Raw genomic sequence first — 22,515 nt, 5'->3', positions numbered from 1 at the left:
ACAATGCCCATCAAATCAAATATTATTGTGCTTTAAATGATGCATACTTATCTTCTTTTCATTTGCCACTGCTGTACTTGAAGATCCAATAATGTTTGTCTTTGGTGCATAAAGTATGTGGATGATATTTTGAGATTCCAATTTGACCTGAGAAAATAACTGATGATGGTGATGATGATGATGATGAGAAGCATATCTTCTCCTCACTGTATACTTGATCATTAATGGTGAGGCATATCTTCCTTAATAAAGATGCCAATATAAAGGGAAATTGAAGAGGAAGCCAAAAAAGAAAATTTTCAACTAACTTTTAGTTAACTGACATTAACCAATTTTAAAATTTAGAATTTATAACTTAGAATGTAAAATTAAATATTTATGATTTAAAGTCTAAAATTTAAGATAAGCAAAATAATTTTTAAAAAATTAATTACCTAACACTATTCTTCGAAAAATTGTCCAAATAGAATGGTAGGACTGAATTTTTGTTGGTTAGCTTGATCACTTATATTATGCCTTTTGAGTTGGCCAAAAGGCAATGATAAGATATATTCTTGTTAACTTGGCTCCTTCTATCGATTTGGTCTATTAATCACTAGAATTAGAATCTACCACCACACAAAGTTTTACAACATTGTCATCTACTTGCGCCTACGTCAGCTGAGTGGATTCTTGAATATATATATATATATCTCAAACCAAACAGGAAAAAAGCAGATAATAATTGGTGTTTCTAAAATACAGTTAATACCCCTTACTTCCTTTATAGAACTTCTGCCGAATTAAGTTAAATTATCCAACTTTCTGTTCATAAGATCTAGATTTTAGTAGCTCTGTCGAGATATAAAAAACATAACAGTTAATATAAATTATATGGAAAAATTGTTTACAAACTAGTTTCCAACAACTTTAGCATAAGCTATATAGATCAAGTTTGTGACTGGTCCTTGAATTGAATTGATGACTAAGGAATAATAGCTATACAAATATGAACATAGCATATGACTTTTGCATGATCTAGCCTTAACGCCCAGCAGCAATGAGGAAATTGTCAAAGGGGCTGGCTGGAGGTAGCTTCATGACCAAGGAATCCCTATTACTATTATCAGAAACTTTGAGCAGTGATTTATCAGCTACTTGAGTATAATCATAGGCCAGCCAACTTGAGAGCTTCTTCCTTGTGCCGGTACCAATGGCCTCGCACTGGTTAGCCATGGCGCTGTATGGGATAGGAGAAGCCGAGACAACAGTCCCTGCAACTTGACCAGCTACCTCTAGAGCCTAGAAACATTGAATATAACAATGAGTGTTCACCAATAATATAATCTCTGACAGTAACTTGGTATTCTCATCTGTAGATTGAGACATGCAGATTTGGACCAGATTAATTATGCTTGATATTTTTCTGATGCAAGGATGCAAAAGAAGGGAATCTGATTGCATCAACAAATTTCAAATTACTTGGTAACTTCAACCTCTTAATTAGAATTTTATATGGTCAGTGGAATGGACACGGCACCCTGCTTTAGCAACCTATTCTTCTCTTATTTTACATGCATGTACTAAAGAGAAAAGTGTACCGATTCCATAAGCCGTCCAACGCTGATAACACGAAGTAGTGAAGGTGACGCAGGCATCTTTGGAATAGATCGAGAGAAATCGGAAACAGATGCTTCACTTATTGAGTCATCTTCAACTGCTGAACTTGATAGAACATCCTGAACCACCAAGATAATCAAAATTAAAGTATTTCTGGAGACAAACTGAAGTTACAAAACTCACTAGGATGGCACTAATCACCCATTAAGAAGTAACAAATGCTAAGGGACAACATACCCCATCTAGTGACATTGACTCCTTGGAATGCAAAATCATTTGATTGTTATCAAGAACCCATTGTGGACCAAACATGAATTCTTCATCAGGCCTGAATGCCTCTGACAGTAGGGTGTCCAGGTGATCTGCATCCAGCTAAAGAAGAAACAATAAAATAAAAAACTGAAAGTGGTTGATTTTGGAAAAACCATAGTCAAATGTATAAAATGTAATACCTCAGTGATGCTAGTCAAATTCTGAACCAAAACATTTTTTGTAGCCTGGAGATATTCTGGTATTTTGTTCCGTAACACAGATAATACCGATATTGCCATCTGATTATCAGCAGCAGTGCCATATCCTTTCACATCCACATCCATCTTAGCACATACTTGAAGATAATCACTGATTCCCATGAATGGATCAACCTGATTTGTTAAATACAATGGAGCTTTTATTCTAACAGGAAATAGGACAGTCCTCTAGCGGACACTAGAGGCTAAAAAATAGTATACTCATCTCATATCACTTACTTCAGATATTGCTAATGATGTGAACATATCATGCAGATCATGAATCTGATATAATTTGCAGGCAAACATCAACATGCCTGCAGAGAATACAAAGATAGACCTCTGACATGCTGGGGGCAACATTCCTGCAAGATCATGGGAATGCCAAATTTATTTTCTTTTATTTAATCAGTTATTTGCTTGAGAGTAAAAATGTTTCATAAGAATAATCTATATAGGTCGTACTGTTACCTGGGTCCAACAACATACTCCAGAGAGAAAGAGGAAGTTGGAAGAAGCGGACCAATAGATTATCTTTAAGGTTCTGCAGCATTACATTTAGAAAGATTTTCTCAATCAGAATAATTGTATAGAAAATTTCAGAACAGAACTATGTTAAGATCAGGATTCTAGTTCAAATTCGTTCAAAATAGTACGAAGTCTTTGATGAGACTATTGCAGTAAAAGCATATGAAATCTTCTACAGTCAAGCAAAACGGCAGTAAATTTCCGCATAATTGAAAGTTTTAATTCCACTATACTTCTGTATTTCTATATTTAAAGGAAGATAAAATAAAGACAGTGAGGGGTAAAGTGTACACAGTAAGAATTTTAAGATCATGCATTCAGTTTTATGGATGACTCATGTATACAAACATTCAAAGGACAGTACGGACATAGGTTGTGAGAATAAAAGAAAGGCATAGAGAAAACAAAGGGAGGCAGACAAAGGATGGAAGAAAGAAAATGGTGGATAGTTAAGAAGCTTTTATAGTAAACTATTTTATAGTATGCTCTCTTGTTATTTATAGAAGTTAGGAAACTATATAAATGAGGGAAATCAAAATGTATTCAATTCAATTAAAAAAAAGGAATTCACATCCATAGCAATTATTTATTTTCTTTCTTTCTTTTTTCTCTTTAATAATTATATAGCGAGTGTATTATTGTGAGTAATGTTCAATTTCATATTACTTTCTATCTATTAGAAGTCAAAATTCTGCTGCAGACTCAACAATTGATATCAAGAGCCAACGTTATATTATTCATTATTTGAGTGGTAAAATTCAATTTTGAATATAATGGCTTCTACTAGTAGTAATGTCAAAGTAGGCAAATATAAAATCTAGAAGTTCAATGATAAAAATGATTTTTCCTATTGGAGGATGCAGATGAAAAATTTGCTTATACCACAAAAGTTACACAAGGCACTAGCGGAAAAAGAGAAAAAGCCGGAAGGAATGAAAGATGAGGATTGGGAAGAATTAGATCTTGAGGCACGGGTTGCAATAATCTTATGCCTTGAGAGGGATGTTGCTTTCTTGGTGAACGAAGAAACAACTACAGCAGGCGTCTGGACAAAGTTAGAGAGTAACTTCGTGACGAAGACTCTAACTAACAGGATCTACTTAAAATCCAAATTGTATACATGCAAGATGGAGGAAGGCACCTCAATTCGAGAATATATCAATAAGTTTGATAGGATCATATCAAACTTAAAGGATATAGATGTGAAAGTTGATGATGAAGACCAGTCACTCATTGTTACTTTCATTACCGAAGTCCTATGAAAATCTGGTGCAGACATTGATGCTGGTGGGTGACACTCTGACCATGGATGAGGCGAGAGCATCACTTTTAGCGGATGATCTACGTAAGGTTGCTACAAGTGTAATGTCATCTTCAAATGGAAGAGAGTATAATGATCAAGTACAAGAATTGTTCGCGGCTAGAGGAAGGACTAATGAAAGAGGAAAAGGTAATAAGCGTGGAAAGTCTAGGCCAAAATCTAGACCTCACGCGGAGAGAACATGCTTTAAATGTAGTGAGGCTGGATATTTTAAAGCAAATTGTCCAAATAAAAAGATAACTTTCAAGAAACAGAATAACGACAACCCAAAAGAAAAGCAAGAAGCAAGCTACGTCTCAAATGATGAGGAGGATTGTTACTCTGTAACAGAACAATTTTATGAAATCTCCGGTAAGTAGATTCTTGATTCAGGAGTCTCTCATCATATGTGTCCAAATAGGAAGTGGTTTGCTACCTATGAAAGCATAAATGGTGGCACAGTTTTAATGGGCAATGATCATGCTTGTAAAACTGTGGGGTTAGGTACTATAAGAATCAAGATGCATGATGGAAGAGTAAGAGTCTTAAAGGATGTGAGGCATATTCCAGACTTGCGAAAAAATCTTATCTCCATAGGTTTGTTGGAGAAAAATGGCTGCAAAATAGTTGCGAAAAATGGGGTACTAAAAGTTGTTCGTGGTTCTTTGGTAGTGATGAAGGGAGTTCGTCACAGTAATCTTTATTCTCTTTTGGGGACAACAGTCACAGGTGAGTTATCAGTTGGAATCGGTGGAAGTAGAGATCAAACAAATTGCACAAGAATATGTCACATGCGGTTTGGACATATGTCAGAGAAAGGTCTATCATTGCTTTGTGGACAAGGTTTGCTGAAGAATATGAAGAAACCACAAATGAAATTTTGTGAGTATTGTGTGTATGGAAAGGCACATAGGGTGAAGTTTTCTACAAGCAAGCATAAAAGTAGAGGGTTGTTAGACTACGTGCATACTGATGTTTGGGGCCCGGCTAAAGTTACTTCCAAGGGTAGTTCCAGGTATTTTGTTACTTTTGTTGATGATTATTTCAGGTATGTTTGGATTTACTTCCTCAAACATAAGAATGAAGTATTCGATACTTTTAAGCGGTGGAGAGCAATGGTTGAAGACCGAACAAGTAGGAAGCTAAAAACTCTACGATCTGATAATGGCACAGAGTACACGAATGGAAATTTTAAGGAGTTCTGTGACCGAGAAGACATTGCAAGACACTGGACAGTTAGAGAAACACCACAACAGAATGGAGTCGCCGAATGACTGAATCGTACGCTACTTGAGAAGGCAAGATGTATGCGCTCTAATTCAGGGTTAGGCAGAGAATGGTGGGCAGAATCGGTTGCTACAGCTTGTTACATAGTGAATCGATCCCCACATTCTTCTCTAGATGGAGACACACCTTATAAGGTGTGGTCAGGGGAACATGCAGATTACGAGAAACTCAGAGTCTTTGGATGCACAGCCTGTTATCATGTCAAAGATAATAAGCCTAATGATAGAGCTAAGAAGGCAATCTTTTTGGGGTATCCAAGAGAGGTTCAAGGCTATCGCCTTTAGAGTGTAAATGATTCTAAGTTTGTAATTAGCAGGGATGTTACCTTTGATGAACGATCTATGGTAGCTTTGTCTAAAGATATGGTGCTAGATGATGGTGATGTTGGAAAAACTTCAAATACTCAAGTGGTGGAGATAGAGTCTAAATACCAACAAATAGACTCTAGCAATTTTCAGGTGGAGCATCCTAATGCTACTCGAGATGACGCAGAGGATGAACTTGATCATGAGGAAATTCAGCGAGAAAATGCACATGCATTACAACAGCAGCAGCAGCATTCTTTGGCATCTATTAGGCCAAAGAGGAATTATAAATTTGTTCAGAAGTTTGGGTCAAACAAGCCTTTGAGACATTATGGGCAGGTAAACTTGGTAGATTATGCACTTTCAATGGAGGATGATAAGCCGGTCACCTTCAAACATGCTATCAAAGACAAAGATAGAGAGAGTTGGTTGGTCGCTATGGAGGAAGAGATGCAATCTCTTCGTAAGAACAAGACATGGGATGTGGTCCCATTGCCCGTGGGAAAAACTGCAATTGGTTGTAAGTGGATGTATAAAAGAAAAGAAGATCCTACTAAGTCATATAGTACAAGATTCAAAGCTAGGTTAGTATAAAAGAAATTTGCACAGAAAGAAGGTGTTGATTACAATAAGATATTTTCTCCTGTGGTGAAACACACTTCCATACGGGTGCTTTTAAGTCTTGTCGCTCATGGTAATCTTGAGTTGGAACAACTAGACATGAAGACTGCATTCTTGCACGGTGACTTAGAGAAAGAAATCTACATGTATCAACCTGAGGGTTTCAAGGTTGAGGGTAAAGAAAGTCAGGTATGTCGCTTAAGGAAATCGCTATATGGATTGAAACAATCTCCTCAACAATGGTATGAGCGATTTGACTCCTTTATGTTAAAACAAGGTTTTTCCAGAAGTAATTATGATTGTTGTGTATATATTTGTAAGCTTCCTGGAGGTGATTATATCTATCTTCTATTGTATGTGGATGACATGCTTATTGCCTCTAAGAGCAAGGTAGAGATAGATATGTTAAAGGTTCAACTTGGTAAAGAATTTGAAATAAAAGACTTGGGTGCTGCACAGAAAATATTAGGCATGGAAATTAAAAGAGAGAGATCAAGTCAAAAATTGTTCTTGAGCCAAAGAGGATACATTGAGCGCGTTATTGAAAGGTTTGAAATGAAAAATGTCAAATTGGTGGTAACGCCATTGGGTCCACATTTTAGGCTCTCTGGTAAACAATCTTCCACAACAGCAGAGGATAAGGCTTACATGGAAAATGTACCTTATGCTAGTGCAGTCGGTAGCCTAATGTATGCTATAGTGTGTACACGCCCAGATATTTCACAGGCAGTCAGTGTTGTTAGCAGGTTCATGGCAAACCCGGATAAGGCACACTAGGAAGTAGTCAAGTGGATATTAAGATACTTGAAGGGTACCATTGACACAGGTTTATGCTTTAGTGGAAAATCATATCAAATCAGCGGCTTTGTTGATTCTGATTATACTGGTGATCTAGATAGAAGACGTTCTACGACTGGTTATGTATATAAAATACAAGGTGCTCCAGTTAGTTGGCGATCGATGTTACAAGTTATAGTGGCACTATTTACTACAGAGGTTGAGTACATGGCAGTAGCAGAAGGGGTGAAAGAAGCATTGTGGCTAAGGGGTCTTCTAGATGATTTGGGGTTGAAGCAAGATTGCATGAATCTGAGTTGTGATAGTCAAAGTGCAATTCATTTGGCTAAAAATCAGGTTCATCATGCTCGTACCAAGCATATTGATGTAAGATATCACTTCGTGCGCGATATTATAGAGAAATGTAACATTTCTCTTATAAAAGTATACACAGATGAAAACCCTGTTGATATGTTGGCTAAAGTAGTGTCAGGAAACAAGTTCCAACACCTGTTTGGAATTGCTCAATATTGCTTCATGTTAGGCATTACATGGAGAAATAGAGGAACTACGATTGGTTTGATCCTGAACAAGGGTATGTAAGCAGTCATTGTAAAAATGATGCAACCGGATATGAATACTACACTTTGATCGTCCAAAATTTGAGTAGATTTCAAATTGTGAATGAGGTGGAGAATTGTGAGAATAAAAGAAAGGCAGAGAGAAAACAAAGGGAGGTAGACAAAGGATGGAAGAGAGAAAATGGTGGATAGTTAATAAGCTTTTATAGGAAACTATTTTATAGTATGCTCTCTTGTTATTTATAGAAGTTAGAAAACTATATAAATGAGTGAAATCAAAATGTATTCAATTCAATTAAAAAAAAGGAATTCACATCCATAGCAATTATTCATTTTCTTTTTTTTTTCTCTTTAATAATTATATAGCGAGTGTATTATTGTGAGTAATGTTCAATTTTATATTACTTTCTATTTATTAGAGGTCAAAATTCCGCTGCAGAGTCAACATAGGTGAATCCAGAAGTATACCTTTATGCGTAAAACAGTTAGTGTTAACATGAAAGAGTGAGCTATAGCTTCAAACTTTGAAGGCAAATTGTCAGGAAGATTGGCTTGAATCCAAAAGGCAGAAAGTAACTGTGCCATTTGATCTTCACTTAGCTCCATAATATATGGTTCCTGGCCAGTTCAATAACAAAACTTGATAAATAATAATTTATTTCCACAAATAATCATGAATAACAACATAGTAGCATAAACCTGTCCAATTACTCACAGACTCGGTCAAACTAGTGCTATCAATGACAGATTTAAGCTTGTAAAAGTTGGGAGAAATCTTAGAGCCACGGCCCTGCTGGTTCCGGTCTTCTTCCACAATGCCTCTTTCTCTGCATCCATCATCAACAATGTCGCCATGATTCTCTAGGTTGGCGCTGTCTCTGCCATTGCGAAGCTTTTCCATTAAAGCTGAAATTGATGCAGATGCAGATGTACTGTGGGAAGGCCTTTTATTGTGCAGAGATCTAGACCGTGAAGGCACTAAATGTGAATGGAAAGAATTTGGAAAAAGAATTAAAGCAAAAATCTGGTGTGCTCCAACTGAAGTCTCCAGATCTGAATGCAGCATTGCTTTTATGAGTTGCATAAGAAGCACTTCTGGAAATGCCTAGAAGGAAGCATAAAACTTTGTTAATGGATATATTCCAGGAAAAAAACAACAGGTTTCCTATTACTAACAATTCAATCAATATGAAAATCATACATAATGATCACTAAGCTTCAAATTGAAACATGCATACAATGAACTCCTTTCACCTGCTGTGAATACAAAGATGGCAATGCTACGGTGACCACTCGAGAAAGGATTATAAGTGATCCAATGCTTGCTCTGGCAAGAACACCAGATGGCAAATTTTCTAAGGTTATGGCCATCAAGTCGAGCAGTGGCCGTACATCAGAGACCTAGTTATAGAAAATGAAGCAGTTTAGTTGTTGGAAGCAGAGAGATCTAACTAATTGTAAAATGATTTTCTAGGCCAAAGAATGCACATTCATGAACCTACTCGCTTGGAAAATTCTAGTAAGCATTCCTCAATGGAGATTTGGAGCAAGATATTTGAGTTCAGCTCTTGCTCTCCAACAAATTCCCCAGAGGCTTGAAGGCTTTTTCTAAGATGCCTGCAAAGGTCATCAACAAAACCAAATTCTACCAACCCTCTCCCAGTTCTAATTTGAACAGCCAAAGATGTCGCAACTTGAATAATGCTAGCTTTAAGGTGGGGATCATGTAAGACATTTTTGTGGTCCAGATGACGTATGACAGAAGCTAGAATCAACTGCTGATTCCCTGGAAAACAAGGTGGAAAAAAATGGCAAATTCATGGGACAAGAGTACAAGATTTTGCATAAGAATCTTATATGGCATTGTTTAATAGCTGTTTTGAATCTTAAAATCCATGAATGTTCAAAGTTACGAAGTGGAACCAAACAACAGTACAACACATCCACCATATTATTGGGTTTGATTTCAGACAAAGATTTGACTGAGAAATGCTGAAGAGAACAATACCTGAATTCTCCATGAAATAGGCCATGCTAGACAAAACCATTATTGCTAACCCTTTTGGAGGAGACCAATGTCGTCCGGAATCAAAGTAAACAAACATTGGATCCAATACACGACGCATCGTTGTACTTTCCTTGGCTAATTCAACCAGTCTCTGAATGCATATCTGAGCCCATATTTCAGGTTTTCCCATTTCTTCTCTATAACAATGACACTAACAAATCAGAAAATGGAAGTATAACAACCAATAAATGATCTAAATTCTTTTATAAGCTATTAATAAGAACTATTACCCTGTCAACAGGGAAGGATCCTTTATTTCTAGCTGCTGCCAGATGATCAAGCACCTAGAGCGAGTGTCATTACCAACAACTAAACCACCCCGGCCTTCACACTGCACAACTTCATCTACCCAATTATGATGAGGCCCTTCTCTAAGATCAGCATCTTCACCTTGCCTGTCCTGCATATAGTTATCTAAAGTGGTGCGAATGATCTGCATTAAGAATGAAACCAACAGATCAGGGATGGTACCTATCTGAAACTCTAAAACCTTAGCGAAATGGCCACTACAAAGTCATTTGGTTTGAGTGCTATTTGGGAAACCTGCAAACCTTTATGACAATTAATTATTAGAAATCAAATTAGGAGCATTTAGCTAAGAAAATTTGCTTCAAATCATTCATTTTAAGAATAATTTTTTTTTTTCATTTTCTTTTTCCCCCACACCTTGTGAGCTTCTCAGAGTCAATGTGAAGGGTTTTACCAAGTATAAGAGGTCAAACACAGCGATTAACTAAACTCCCTGATCAGCAAGTTAACATCAAAGAGCTTTCAATTCATTTAAACCTTAATCTCCATTTCTTGCAGAGTAATATTTACACAAAAATAGACATTTTCATCAATGATGAGAACTCAATCATACAACTTTTCAACCTTAAAGCATCAGTTGGTTTTCTTATGAAAATCAATTTGATGAAAAGAAGAAACAACATATTCCTTAGATAATGCAGCCGTACAAAATTTCATGACATTTTCTCTCCCAAAGTGGGGATATGCAGACACTCATTTTCTCTCCCATCAACTTGGAATTGTAAATGCAATATAAGCTTCATTATAAGACTACTCAGTGGGATAACTCAATAACTTACCTCATCAAAATCAACAAAAATGTGTGAAAACTCAGCCATGAACCAAACCTGCCATGGAAAAGGCAGACAAATTAACTTGACTTTATGATAAAAATCAAAACCTCACTACAACCATAAAAATTAGTATTAGAAACCATACACAAAATCACACCTCAATGAACGGAATTAAGCAAAAAGCAGAAACACAAACAAAATCAAATGACAAATGGAGTATAAATTACCATTGCTGAAAGGCATTGCAAGCTTGATGCCCTCAAGCAGCGATTCTCATTTGTTTTACCATGCTCCCTCGATAGCATGCATACCTTTCTTACTAACTTTTCAATGCTACGAGCATAAGTGGCATCCACCTGTTCTTTCATTGGGTAAAATCATGAACACCGGAGACAAAATAGCATCAGCTACTTCATACATTGTATTAGTAGTATAAGGAAGAGAAAAAATCATCATTATTCGCAATGACAAAAGGTATCTGAAATATTGTAGAGATGCTTAACTTATTTTTTTATTTGACTAGATTACTTGTCATTAATATTACAATATTAAAATATACTCTCAATTCTGGTCTGATACATAGTTTATTCCAGGTATTCTGGTTAAGCAAGTTAAGTCGAAAACGCATTCTCGATGGAGCAACTTGCTCATTTCATCGATTTCCCACTCCTAAGGGAGGCCGGCTAAACGAAAGTTCTGAGTAAAAATATTCATCACGTACACAAGTCACATGAGCAAACAACCGAAACTCATCTTAATCTTCTTGAATTTTAGCAATTACCTGACTGTAGATGAAACTTGTTAGAGTTTGGCACCCAAGTATTTGAATAGCATCATGCTTGGAATAGCCCAAAAGCTCAGAAACCACATTAAGCACATCAACAGCAAAGTATGCTCTGCAATGTAGGGAAGACATGGAAATCTTCATAACAGGCTCCTTTATATAAATTAGAAAGAATGCAATGCATGAGATATCAATAGTTCAATACCAGTCAATCGCATACATAATGCACAAAAAAAAAGGCTAATTAATCATGAAAAACTTACATTTGCACCTTACAATGAGAAATCAACTTGTTGAAAGCTTCAGCTACAATATTCACAAGTTTGATGTGCTCAGATCGGAGCTCCTTGTAGCACCTTTCTTCAAGATATTTTGCTATCTAGCAGGAAAAGTAGATTTCATGAACTTCAGCAACAGATTCAATTAATTGAAGGATATTCATATTATTCTCCTTCCCCCTTTCTCAAACTTCTATATGAATGAAATGAAAGAGAAGATACCTTTGGAATCCGAAAAGGATTTTTTGCAGCATATTCACACAATTTGGCAATCTTCCTTTCATTTGGGAGCTCATCCTGAGAGACATCATAAAACATGAGTGTTTGGGCTCCATCACTTGTATAATTGAATGGTAAAGTGTAAAAAAAAACCCACTCAACAAAATTGTTTGATTTATTAGTTTGTTAGAATTAGAATCATATCTCTTCAAGCCTATATATATACATATACCATTGTGCGCTACAATCAAGAGTAATTAACAAGGAGGTTCAACATGAGCAAAGAGATAATTTTCTACAAGAAACCAGCATGAGCATCAGCAAGGACAAGGTGACAGTTGACAGCAACATTGGTTTAGAAAAGAGGCATCATCTACAACTGTGACAAACACAAGAACAGAACGAGGATAGTAGTTCATACAGGGGATTTGGGGAAGATGTCAGCAAGAAGTTTTCTGTAACGTTTGACTGGCTGGCGTGAACTTGACCTCAATGCAGGACAGCAAACACACATTCTGCAACACGCTGGGAAGATCTTCCTTGAGATGAACCCCATTCCCCTGCAAATTCTCAAAACCCACACAATATATCAAACCAATATTCGGTCAAAAACACATCACATCATCGAAATTCAAACCCAAGTATATTAAAAAAAAAAAAAGCAAAAAGCTCGAAGCACAGTGCATGAGAAAGGGCTAAAGTTGAAAAAAGCAAAAAAGGCAGACATGGTAGGGGAGGGTGACGAGGTTTCTGAGAATCTGAGGAAAGAAAAGCCAACCGAAAATAACGGATAAAAGTGTGAAACAGAAAAAGCATATATATAACTGTACCTAGTCCTTATGAAGCAGATCTAGCAAGTGTGAAAATAGAAAGCGAAGAAGAAGAAGAAGTAGAAGAAACAGGAAGCGATAACATAAGCATTGAAAAAAAATGGCGCGTTGGTTGAATCAAGTTAAAGCAAAGCTTAAAGAGAGACAGAGAGTATGAGCTATATAGATCACGTGACTGTGTCAGTGTTGTGTAGTAGTACACTAGAGTAGTGTAGTGTAGTTCAACTTCCTCAACCATTAAAAGTGAGCTTGGTTTCAAAATTCTGCTACTTGACTTTTGAGTGCAACCATCCCCACAATCGAAAATCTGTTTGGTTGTTTTCTATGCCTTGACGTTGTGTTAGGAAATGATGTTGAAGCTCTCTTGTCGTCTTTAACTTTTTCACCCTTCTTTCCCATTTTTACCCTTTAATTTGACTCCAAAATTTGGACCTTAGTCGTTAATTATCTTTTTTTAACTATTTTTATGAAATAGCGTTTGGTAGAAGTTACCGTTTTTTAGATTGGATTATAATTGTAGTCATCTTCAAATGTATTTCGCTTTTCACATCATCTGTTGTTTATTGGTTTTGAATCCGTAGCTTGCCGACTCATGACAGTTACTAATCCGTCTTTTTCGCTCTCTTTTTTGGTAGGAAACTTACTAATCCGTATTTAATACGGTGAGAATGAGATCACATGCAATATTTTTAATAAAAAAATACCTTTTTTTTTTTTTTATAAAATTGCGGGGCTGAAGCCCCAAAGGAAACAAACACCAAAGACACTTTAAAACTAGAAGTCCAACTTTAAAAAAAAATTATTTTTGGTATAGAATTAAAACCCCATTTTAGTGAAATTGAAATACTTCTTAGTGAAATTAAAACCCCATTTTTGGTATAGAATTGGGCGGAAAATCTGATTAACTATTGGGCCTCAATCAACAAAAAATGAAATGGACCTCACAGAAGTGTTTTTTTCCTCTATAAGGCTTAAAGTCCAACCAAAATAAAATAGGATAAAAATTAAAATAGAAAACTAAAATCCCCGTTCTTAGTGTTTTCCCTTTTCTGGGCCTAAGCCTCATTGGTTTACCAAAAACAATTAAAATAAAAAATATTATTAAATAGTAAATTGTAAGTTAGGCCTAGTTGAACGTTAAATTATATGTCTCTTAATATGCTATATCTGGTTCAAATTTTGGTGTGTCTAATAAAAATATTTTTTAATAGTTATATTTAATGAAAGTGTCTTTATAAATATGTCTCTTTATACATGTGTCTTTTAATAAAGGTATCTTTAATATTAACTAGAAGGAGACCCGCACGATGCGCGGGGCGGTAAATTAATGATAGTATATAATAAATATTAAATTTTTTTATGTTTTGTAGAATTAAATTAAATGTGTGAACCTAAAGTTAAATTTAAAAGGTATTTTATTTAAAATAATTTGTAGTACAAAAGATTTGGATATTAGAGTTGTATGTACAAAATGACATTTTTATTTGGTGGTTTGATTTTTGCATTTGTTTTAGTTGATGAACTTGGTCTTTTTATGTGGCGCTCGTCCTCTTTTTTTTATTGGTTGTTGTTAGAGTTGTTATTTTTTTTCTTTTTGTGTAAGTTCTTGTGAAGGCATGTACTTTATGAATTATTGAGTTATATGTACTTTCTATTGTGTTGTTTGTTCCATCTTTACAAGTATGTTCTTCTTCGGAAGATGTGTCTTAAATTTGTATAGTTTTCTTTCTCCTTAATCTCTTGATGGGTATGTGATATTCGTCTGATGATATTAGTGTTGGCGAAGTTGGTTCCTATAATCAATGAATAATTTAAATTAGAAATAAAAATGATGTCTAAAATAACTAAAATAAGTGAAATTTTTTTCAGTATTATCTGTTTTATTTGTTGTAATGAATGTTGAAATTTAGTATTTTTGGTTGAAACAAATGTCTTGGTAACAGTGTATTGTTAAGAACTTTCTTTAAGATTAAAATCATTTACATTGACTTCAAATATAAGTGAGGTTGCACAAATTTTTCAATTGGGGTAGTGCTTCAATGTCATTATTTTTCTTGTACAAAAGTTGTTGTACCACTTTGATCTGAAACTTTTAATTGAATTTTGAACCTAAAATAAGTATTGGGTTAGTAATTAATAATTTGATAGATGGGATTATGAAAAGTATATAGAGTTACCTTATTGTTGGATATTGTGGTGTTTGATTACATGTGCCACAAATGTAGTTATCTCCTTTTTCATATGCTTTTTTCGTACACTTTTCACATTCAACATAGTTATCTCCATTGAGTAAGTTTGAGATGTTGTGTAGTTCGAAAATAAATTTATTGTGCTAAATTTGATGTAATTTGAAGGAATAGTGATAAGAGACTTATATAAGTAATTCAAATAGTATGGAATTTGAATATTCGTAACGTAAAATTTATTATGATTAATAATATTATTATGACATTTGTAATATGGATGTTTATTACATTGAATAAGTTATTTATAGAAATTAATAAAAAAAGGTATAGGTAACCAACAACATTTTTTAACAATGTGTGAACAATGTGAATTAATAGGGTTAAAAGAGTAAATTAATCTTAAGAGTAAACTACCATTTGTACTCACGAAAGTTGAAAATGCTGATACATCTACCCATAAAAAAGAAAATTGCCATTTGTACCAATAAAACATGAATTCCATATAACAAAATTATCCAAACACTAAAAAATCACATAAAAACCCCAAATTATCCTTATCATCATCTGCATCATCTTTTCCCTTCCACCACCACCACTAACCCCATCCTCTCTCTCTCCTTCCATTTTCTGAGCTCGTTGCCACCGCCAGAGTCCGTCAACTCTGTCAATTCCTTCCTCTCTCTTTTCCTCTCTTCCCTTCTGTGATTTGCTTCTTTCTCTCTTCTACTTTTTCGAATTGTTGCGTGATGTAGGTTCGGTGGTCTCTGAATTTGCAGATTAGGGAAGAGCGGGTGGAACCGCAGATTGGACATGGGCTGGATCGGAGCTCTGTGTCAGCGAGAGATGGAGGGCTAGTTTGAACGGGTAGGGGCAGCGGTAGCAATCAGGCAGCGGCGGCGGCTCTAGAGTTGCGAAAGGCGGCAAAAATAGAAGGCGACGGTAGTCCTAGTCTCGCGGAGGTGAGGCGAGGGGAAGAAGAAGAAAGAGAGAGGTAAAGGGTGGGGGAGGAAAGAAAGGGGGAAAGGACGCGGTGGCAGCGAGTGGAGGTTGGGTGGGACTTGACGGCGCCAGTGACTGTTGAGTGCCGCGGTGGTGGTTACGTAGAGGATCAGAGAAGGGAACAGGGGTGAGAAGGGGCGAGAGAGAGGAAGAAGAGAGAAAATCGGGTGAAGGGGCGACAACTTGGTGGTGGCCAATGGTGGTGCGGTGGTCTAAGACAATTTGCTTTTTCTATTGTTGTTGTTGTTTCTTTATGTGAAGAAGATGATAATGGAGGTATAGTGGTGGTGGTGGTGATAGTAGTGATGAAGGAAATGAGCTGGTAGTACCTTTGAACTCAAAGTTTGGCTCAGGCGAGGAAGAGACAGGGAAGGAGAGAAGGAGGGGTGGATGATGCGGATGATGATAAGGGTAATTTGGGGTTTTTATGTGATTTTTTAGTGTTTGGATAATTTTGTTATATGGAATTCATGTTTTATGGGTACAAATGGTAATTTTCTTTTTTTATGGGTAGATGTGTCAACATTTTCAACTTTCGTGGGTAGAAATGGTAGTTTACTCTTAATCTTAAATTTAATTAGTAGCATTAAATTAGGATGTAGTGTATTTTTATTTGATTGGTAGTTGTTCATGTTGTTCAAGATGGTCATTGTTTACCTAACACTCCTCAATCCGTATACACTACAGCAAAGAAAAACAAATATCGTACTTTTGTAAAACTAATCTTTTGAACTACCTATCATCACTGTTGATTATATCAACATTGTTTATAAACAATCTGATTAACTATGGTATTCTACATAATTAGAACACTTTTAAGTTTTTCATCTTCCTTTTTAAACATAACATTATTAGTCTTGACACCAAGAGGTAAAATAGAACATGTACAATCAATATTCATCGTACATACTCAAAGCAATTAGTTGGAGACTCTTGTAAAATAGTACTCAATTAATCTTCTTAAAACACCTAAAGAATTTTATCATAATATTATGGTGTCAGTTAGAATATGACAAGACATTACAAAAATCAGAATATGACAAGGGAGAAATTTTTTCAGAGGAATGATGAAAATAGCCAAGCTCTGAAAAAGAATCCACAACCTTGTATCTTTCAAGAAAATTGATGTTGTGTCTACCATATTTTTGTTTGTAACTGACATCCTGTATATTCTGCAATGATTTGCACTAATGTTGTTTGAATCGCACATCATCCACCAATCGGCCAATGCAGTGCTTATTGGTAGTTAGCCAGTTAGTAAAATATTAATTTCAATCAACCATTCAATCAAATCGAATCAAAATAAAGAGGAGTAATCAATATACAGAAAAAAAACAATTAAATGAAGAAAAGATGCCAATACCATTGGTCACAATTGCGGTTCAAATTATAATTAGATGGAGGGTTTATGTCTTTTAAATATGTTCTTATTTTTGGATTTTTGTTTTTTTTCTAACAGACGTCTATTTAATTAGACTTGGTCAAATTTTTTCAAGATACGGTTATAAAATTTAAAATTTAACTAAAGATATCATTATAGACTTGATTCTAATTAATTTAAATCAAATTTCATCTTAATAGATTAGATATGATATGATATGATTGGATTTAAATTAATCAGAACATAATTAAGTCGTAGTTGCTTCCCTTAAATAAATTTCCACTCCTCTTTCCCTTCTTAAATATTTTCATTCTTGGCTTTCAAATAAGTAAGTCATCGTTGATCTTGATCACAATGGCTACAATGTCTAATGATGAGTTATTAGAGATATTGTCTTGGTTACCTGCAAAAGCAATCCACAACTCAAATCTTCTTCAAAACTCTTTTTAGAGCTTCCACAAACTCCATACTTTGTAGCAAAACAAGCAGAAAACTCATTGAAGAAAGATCGTCCTTCATGCTTCTTCATTCAAAGAGATAACAATCTGAATCACAACGACCACGTCGAGTTGCATCCTTTGCCGGGAGAGGAACTTTCCTCCGGCGTCCCTGAAAACATGCAAGGATTCATCGCGCGCTCGCGGCTCAAGATTCTAAGCTCAAGCAACGGTTTATTTCTTTGTCTTCATCGAACATAATTGTTTATCATCAATCCAGCAACTTGTTACCTTTTACACATTCCCCTCCCCAACCACTTGCAGCAGCAAGGGAATCTTCATAGTGTCTCCATGACACTGGAATGCGACTCTGATGATTACAGGTTGATTCTTTTTGACAATGAAGATTGGAGTTCACATTTTGATTGCCATGTTTATAGTCATAAATAAGGTGCTTGGAGCTTAAGGAAGAACTGTTTCTTTGCTGGATCTAGGAATTTAAAATTTGACATGCCTGTGATTTGCAATGGCGCCATTCACTTCATCTCGGATTGCTACAGTTATCTTACTGAAGATAGCACTTATTTTAGGCCTTATATCATGTCTCATGGAATCACGAACGGCAATGATGAAGATGAAAGCGTTGAAACCAAGTTTTTAAGGGTTCCTAAAGAAGCAAGAAGAGGTTCTCATGATGACAGTTGCCATATGAATATTTTCAAATGGGGAGAAGTTGTTGGCTATCAAACTATTTGCTTAGTTAGATTGAGAAAGCGTGTGTTTACAGTTTGGATTCTAACAAACTATGAATCGAGTTCGTGGAGAAGGTTCATGAAGGTGAGAGTGAAAGGAATGGGTTTAGTGGAACAGAACCCTGTGATCAAAGGCTTTACCGTTTTGAATGGTGATCTTGTTTTTGCTACGAAGAAGAAGGTCTATACATATGGTTTAACTAGTGAGAAATATATGGTGCTCTCAAAAATTTGTGACCATGGGTGTGACTCTAGATTTATTCGTTTTGTTTCTTATTCAGATAATTTTCGTCCATGCGAAATTGGTGCCAAAAGTTTGCGTCCTTATCTTCAATTAAGGAAACATGACAAGCCGGAAAAGTTAGAATTAGACACATTAAATTACTTAATTAGGTTTACATAATTAGAGGATGAACAAGACTCTGAATTTTATTTAATATCAAATATATTTAGATTCTAAAAATTTTTTTGCCGTAGTTGAATTTAATCCCATTGTATGATTATCAATTTTAATTTTTATAATAATAATAATAACTTTTGTATACTAATTTTCTCTTATTATTATGGGAGCTCAAGATGATCTTTATCATATGGGGAACTCAAGATGATCTTTATCATCCCAAGTAGGAAATGAAGGAGCACAGTTCTTTGTATAAGCAAGGAGAATAATGTGGAAGAGTTTTAAGGTTGACTGCAAAATTGCAAATGTTCTTGATGTGGTTCAGGCTCCATGAGAATTTTTTATTTCTTGAATCATTGTTCGAGCATTTTAGTCAATTAAATAGATTTTGATACAGGTGCAGTAACAGGGCAGTTAAATATCAACTTGTGAATATATGCCATAGTTTACAAATAGTTCACAAGTTGACATTTAACTGCCCGGTTACTGCACCTGTATCAAAATCTATTTAATTGACTAAAATGCTCGAACAATGATTCAAGAAATAAAAAATTCTCATGGAGCCTGAACCACATCAAGAGCATTTGCAATTTTGCAGTCAACCTTAAAATTCTTTCACATTATTCTCCTTGCTTATACAAAGAACCGTGCTCCTTCATTTCCTACTTGGGATGATAAAGATCATCTTGAGTTTCTCATATGATAAAGATCATCTTGAGCTCCCCATAATAATAAGAGAAAATTATTATTATTATTATTATTATTATTATTATTATTATTATTATTATTATTATTATTATTATTATAAAAATTAAAATTGTTAATCATACAATGGGATTAAATTCAGCCACGGCAAAAAAAATTCAGAATCTAAATATAGTTGATATTAAATAAAATTCAAAGTCTTGTTCATCCTCTAATTATGTAAACCTAATTAAGTAATTTAATGTGTCTAATTCTAACTTTTCCGGCTTGTCATGTTTCCTTAATTGAAGATAAAGACGCAAACTTTTGGCACCAATTCCACATGGACGAAGAATATCTGAATAAAGAACAAAACGAACAAATCTAAAGTCACACCCATGGTCACAAATTTTCGAGAGCACCATATATTTTTCACTAGTTAAACCATATGTATAGACCTTCTTCTTCGTAGCAAAAACAAGATCACCATTCAAAACGGTAAAGCCTTTGATCACAGGGTTCTGTTCCACTAAACCCATTCCTTTCACTCTCACCTTCATGATCCTTCTCCACGAACTCGATTTATAGTTTGTTAGAATCCAAACCATAAACACACGCTTTCTCAATCTAACTAAGCAAATAGTTTGATAGCCAGCAGCTTCTCCCCATTTGAAAATATTCATATGGCAACTATCATCATGAGAACCCCTTCTTGCTTCTTTAGGAACCCTTAAAAACTTGGTTTCAACGCTTTCATCTTCATCATCGCCATTCGTGATTTCATAAGACATGATATAAGGCCTAAAATAAGTGCTATCTTCAGTAAGATAACTGTAGCAATCCGAGATGAAGTGAATGACGCCATTGCAAATCACAGGCATGTCAAATTTCAAATTACTAGATCCAGCAAAGAAACGGTTCTTCCTTAAGCTCCAAGCACCTTGTTTATGACTATAAACATGGCAATCAAAATGTGAACTCCAATCTTCATTGTCAAAAAGAATCAACCTGTAATCATCAGAGTCGCATTCCAGTGTCATGGAAACACTATGAAGATTTCCTCGCTGCTGCAAGTGGTTGGGGAGGGGAATGTGTAAAAGGTAACAAGTTGCTGGATTGATGATAAACAATTCTGTTCGATGAAGACAAAGAAGTAAACTGTTGCTTGAGCTTAGAATCTAGAGCCGCGAGCGCGCGATGAATCCTAGCATGTTTTCAGGGACGCCGGAGGAAAGTTCCTCTCCCGGCAAAGGATGCAACTCGACGTGGTTGTTGTGATTCAGATTGTTATCTCTTTGAATGAAGAAGCGTGAAGGACGATCTTTCTTCAATGAGTTTTCTGCTTGTTTTGCTACAAAGTATGGAGTTTGTGGAAGCTCTGAAGAGAGTTTTGAAGAAGATTTGAGTTTGTGGATTGTTTTTGCAGGTAACGAAGACAATATCTCTAATAACTCATCATTAGACATTGTAGCCATTGTGATCAAGATCAACGATGACTTACTTGTTTGAAAGCCAAGAATGAAAATATTCAAGAAGGGAAAGAGGAGTGGAACTTTATTTAAGGGAAGCAACTACGACTTAATAATTATGTTCTGATTGATTTAAATCCAATCATATCATATCATATCTAATCTATTAAGATGAAATTTGATTTAAATTAATTAGAATCAAGTCTATAATGATATCGTTAGTTGAATTTTAAATTTTATAACTGTATCTTGAAAAAATTTGACCAAGTCTAATTAAATAGACGTGTGTTAGAAAAAATAACAGAAATCTAAAAATAAGAATCTATTTAAAAGATATTAACCCTCCATCTAATTATAATTTGAACCGCAGATGTGACCAATGGTATTGGCACCTTTTCTTCATTTAATTATTCTTTTTCTGTATATTGATTACTCCTCTTTATTTTGATTCGATTTGATTGAATGATTGATTGGAATTAACATTTTACTAATGCCAATGAGCACTGCATTGCTCGATTGGTGGATGATGTGCGATTCAAACAACATTAGTGCAAATCATTGCAGAATATACAGGATGTCGGTTACAAACAAAAATATAGTAGACACAACATCAATTTTCTTGAAAGATACAAGGTTGTGGATTCTTTTTCAAAGCTTGGCTATTTCCATCCTTCCTCTGAAAAAATTTTTCCCTTATCATATTCTGATTTTTGTAAAGTCTTGTCATATTCTAACTGACATCATAATATTATAATAAAATTCTTTAGGTATTTTAAGAAGATTAATTGAGTACTATTTTATAAGAGTCTCCAACAAATTGCTTTGAGTACGTACGATGAATATTGATTGTACATGTTCTATTTTACCTCTTGGTGTTGAGACTAATAATGTTATGTTTAAAAAGGAAGATGAAAAACTTAAAAGTGTTCTAATTATGTAGAACACCATAGTTAATCAGATTGTTTATAAACAATGTTGATATAATCAACAGTGATGATAGGTAGTTCAAAAGATTGGTTTTACAAAAGTACGATATTTATTTTTCTTTGCTGTAATGTATACGAATTGGAGAGTGTTAGGTAAACAATGACCATCTTGAACAACATGAATAACCACCAATCAAATAAAAATACACTACATCCTAATTTAATGCTACTAATTAAATTTAAGATTAATTTACTCTTTTAACCATATTAATTCACATTGTTCACACATTGTTAAAAATTGTTGTTGGTTACCTATACTTTTTTTTATTAATTTCTATAAATAACTCATTCAATGTAATAAACATCCATATTACAAATGTCATAATAATATTATTAATCATAATAAATTTTACGTTACAAATATTCAAATTCCATACTATTTGAATTACTTATATAAGTCTCTTATCATTATTCCTTCAAATTACATCAAATTTAGCACAATAAATTTTTTTT

The 22,515-nt window shown here is 34.8% G+C and overlaps 2 protein-coding genes across 6 annotated transcripts; both read right to left on the bottom strand.

The window, feature by feature from the left end:
- Positions 1-844: 844 nt before the first annotated feature.
- LOC107645955 (protein SEMI-ROLLED LEAF 2) lies at positions 845-13,105 on the bottom strand. 5 transcript variants are annotated; one of them, XM_088489825.1, is made up of 19 exons: positions 13,004-13,105; positions 12,360-12,498; positions 11,942-12,016; positions 11,705-11,820; positions 11,439-11,553; positions 10,885-11,013; positions 10,664-10,711; positions 9,806-10,008; positions 9,516-9,712; positions 9,010-9,293; positions 8,762-8,908; positions 8,223-8,612; positions 7,976-8,125; positions 2,580-2,652; positions 2,349-2,473; positions 2,052-2,243; positions 1,837-1,971; positions 1,581-1,718; positions 845-1,281 (listed from the first exon to the last, which is right to left on the bottom strand). In XM_088489825.1, the coding sequence occupies exons 2-19, from the start codon at positions 12,492-12,494 to the stop codon at positions 1,024-1,026; spliced, it is 2,910 nt and encodes a 969-aa protein (XP_088345951.1). In that variant the 5' UTR covers positions 12,495-12,498; positions 13,004-13,105; the 3' UTR covers positions 845-1,023. The 5 variants fall into 5 exon arrangements, with proteins under 5 accessions (XP_088345951.1, XP_088345950.1, XP_088345952.1 ...); XM_088489824.1 differs by having other exon boundaries at positions 12,769-13,099; XM_088489826.1 differs by having other exon boundaries at positions 11,705-11,816; positions 12,769-13,085.
- Positions 13,106-19,908: 6,803 nt separating this feature from the next.
- LOC107646527 (uncharacterized) lies at positions 19,909-20,647 on the bottom strand. The gene is made up of 2 exons (XM_016350710.1): positions 20,066-20,647; positions 19,909-19,965 (listed from the first exon to the last, which is right to left on the bottom strand). The coding sequence occupies exons 1-2, from the start codon at positions 20,645-20,647 to the stop codon at positions 19,909-19,911; spliced, it is 639 nt and encodes a 212-aa protein (XP_016206196.1).
- Positions 20,648-22,515: the final 1,868 nt, after the last annotated feature.

Source organism: Arachis ipaensis, chromosome B6, assembly GCF_059453495.1.
Source record: "Arachis ipaensis isolate K30076 ecotype BB chromosome B6, ASM5945349v1, whole genome shotgun sequence".
NCBI classification, from domain to species: Eukaryota; Viridiplantae; Streptophyta; class Magnoliopsida; order Fabales; family Fabaceae; genus Arachis; species Arachis ipaensis.
The sequence above is the reverse complement of the archived record's forward strand: the minus strand, read 5'-3'. Positions and strand labels throughout refer to the sequence as shown.

Bases quoted from the DNA above. Each gene is read 5' to 3' on its own strand.
- LOC107646527 (XM_016350710.1), bottom strand. From the start codon at position 20,647: ATGACACTGGAATGCGACTCTGATGATTACAGGTTGATTCTTTTTGAC. The intron at 19,966-20,065 runs GTCTATACATAT...TTCTTTATTCAG, and splicing joins TTTTTGCTACGAAGAAGAAG to ATATTCTTCGTCCATGTGGA.
- LOC107645955 (XM_088489823.1), bottom strand. From the start codon at position 13,006: ATGGTTGAGGAAGTTGAACTACACTACACTACTCTAGT. The intron at 11,014-11,438 runs GTAATTGCTAAA...ATGAAAGAACAG, and splicing joins CAAGTTTCATCTACAGTCAG to GTGGATGCCACTTATGCTCG. The intron at 9,294-9,515 runs GTATTGTTCTCT...CTTGTTTTCCAG, and splicing joins CTATTTCATGGAGAATTCAG to GGAATCAGCAGTTGATTCTA.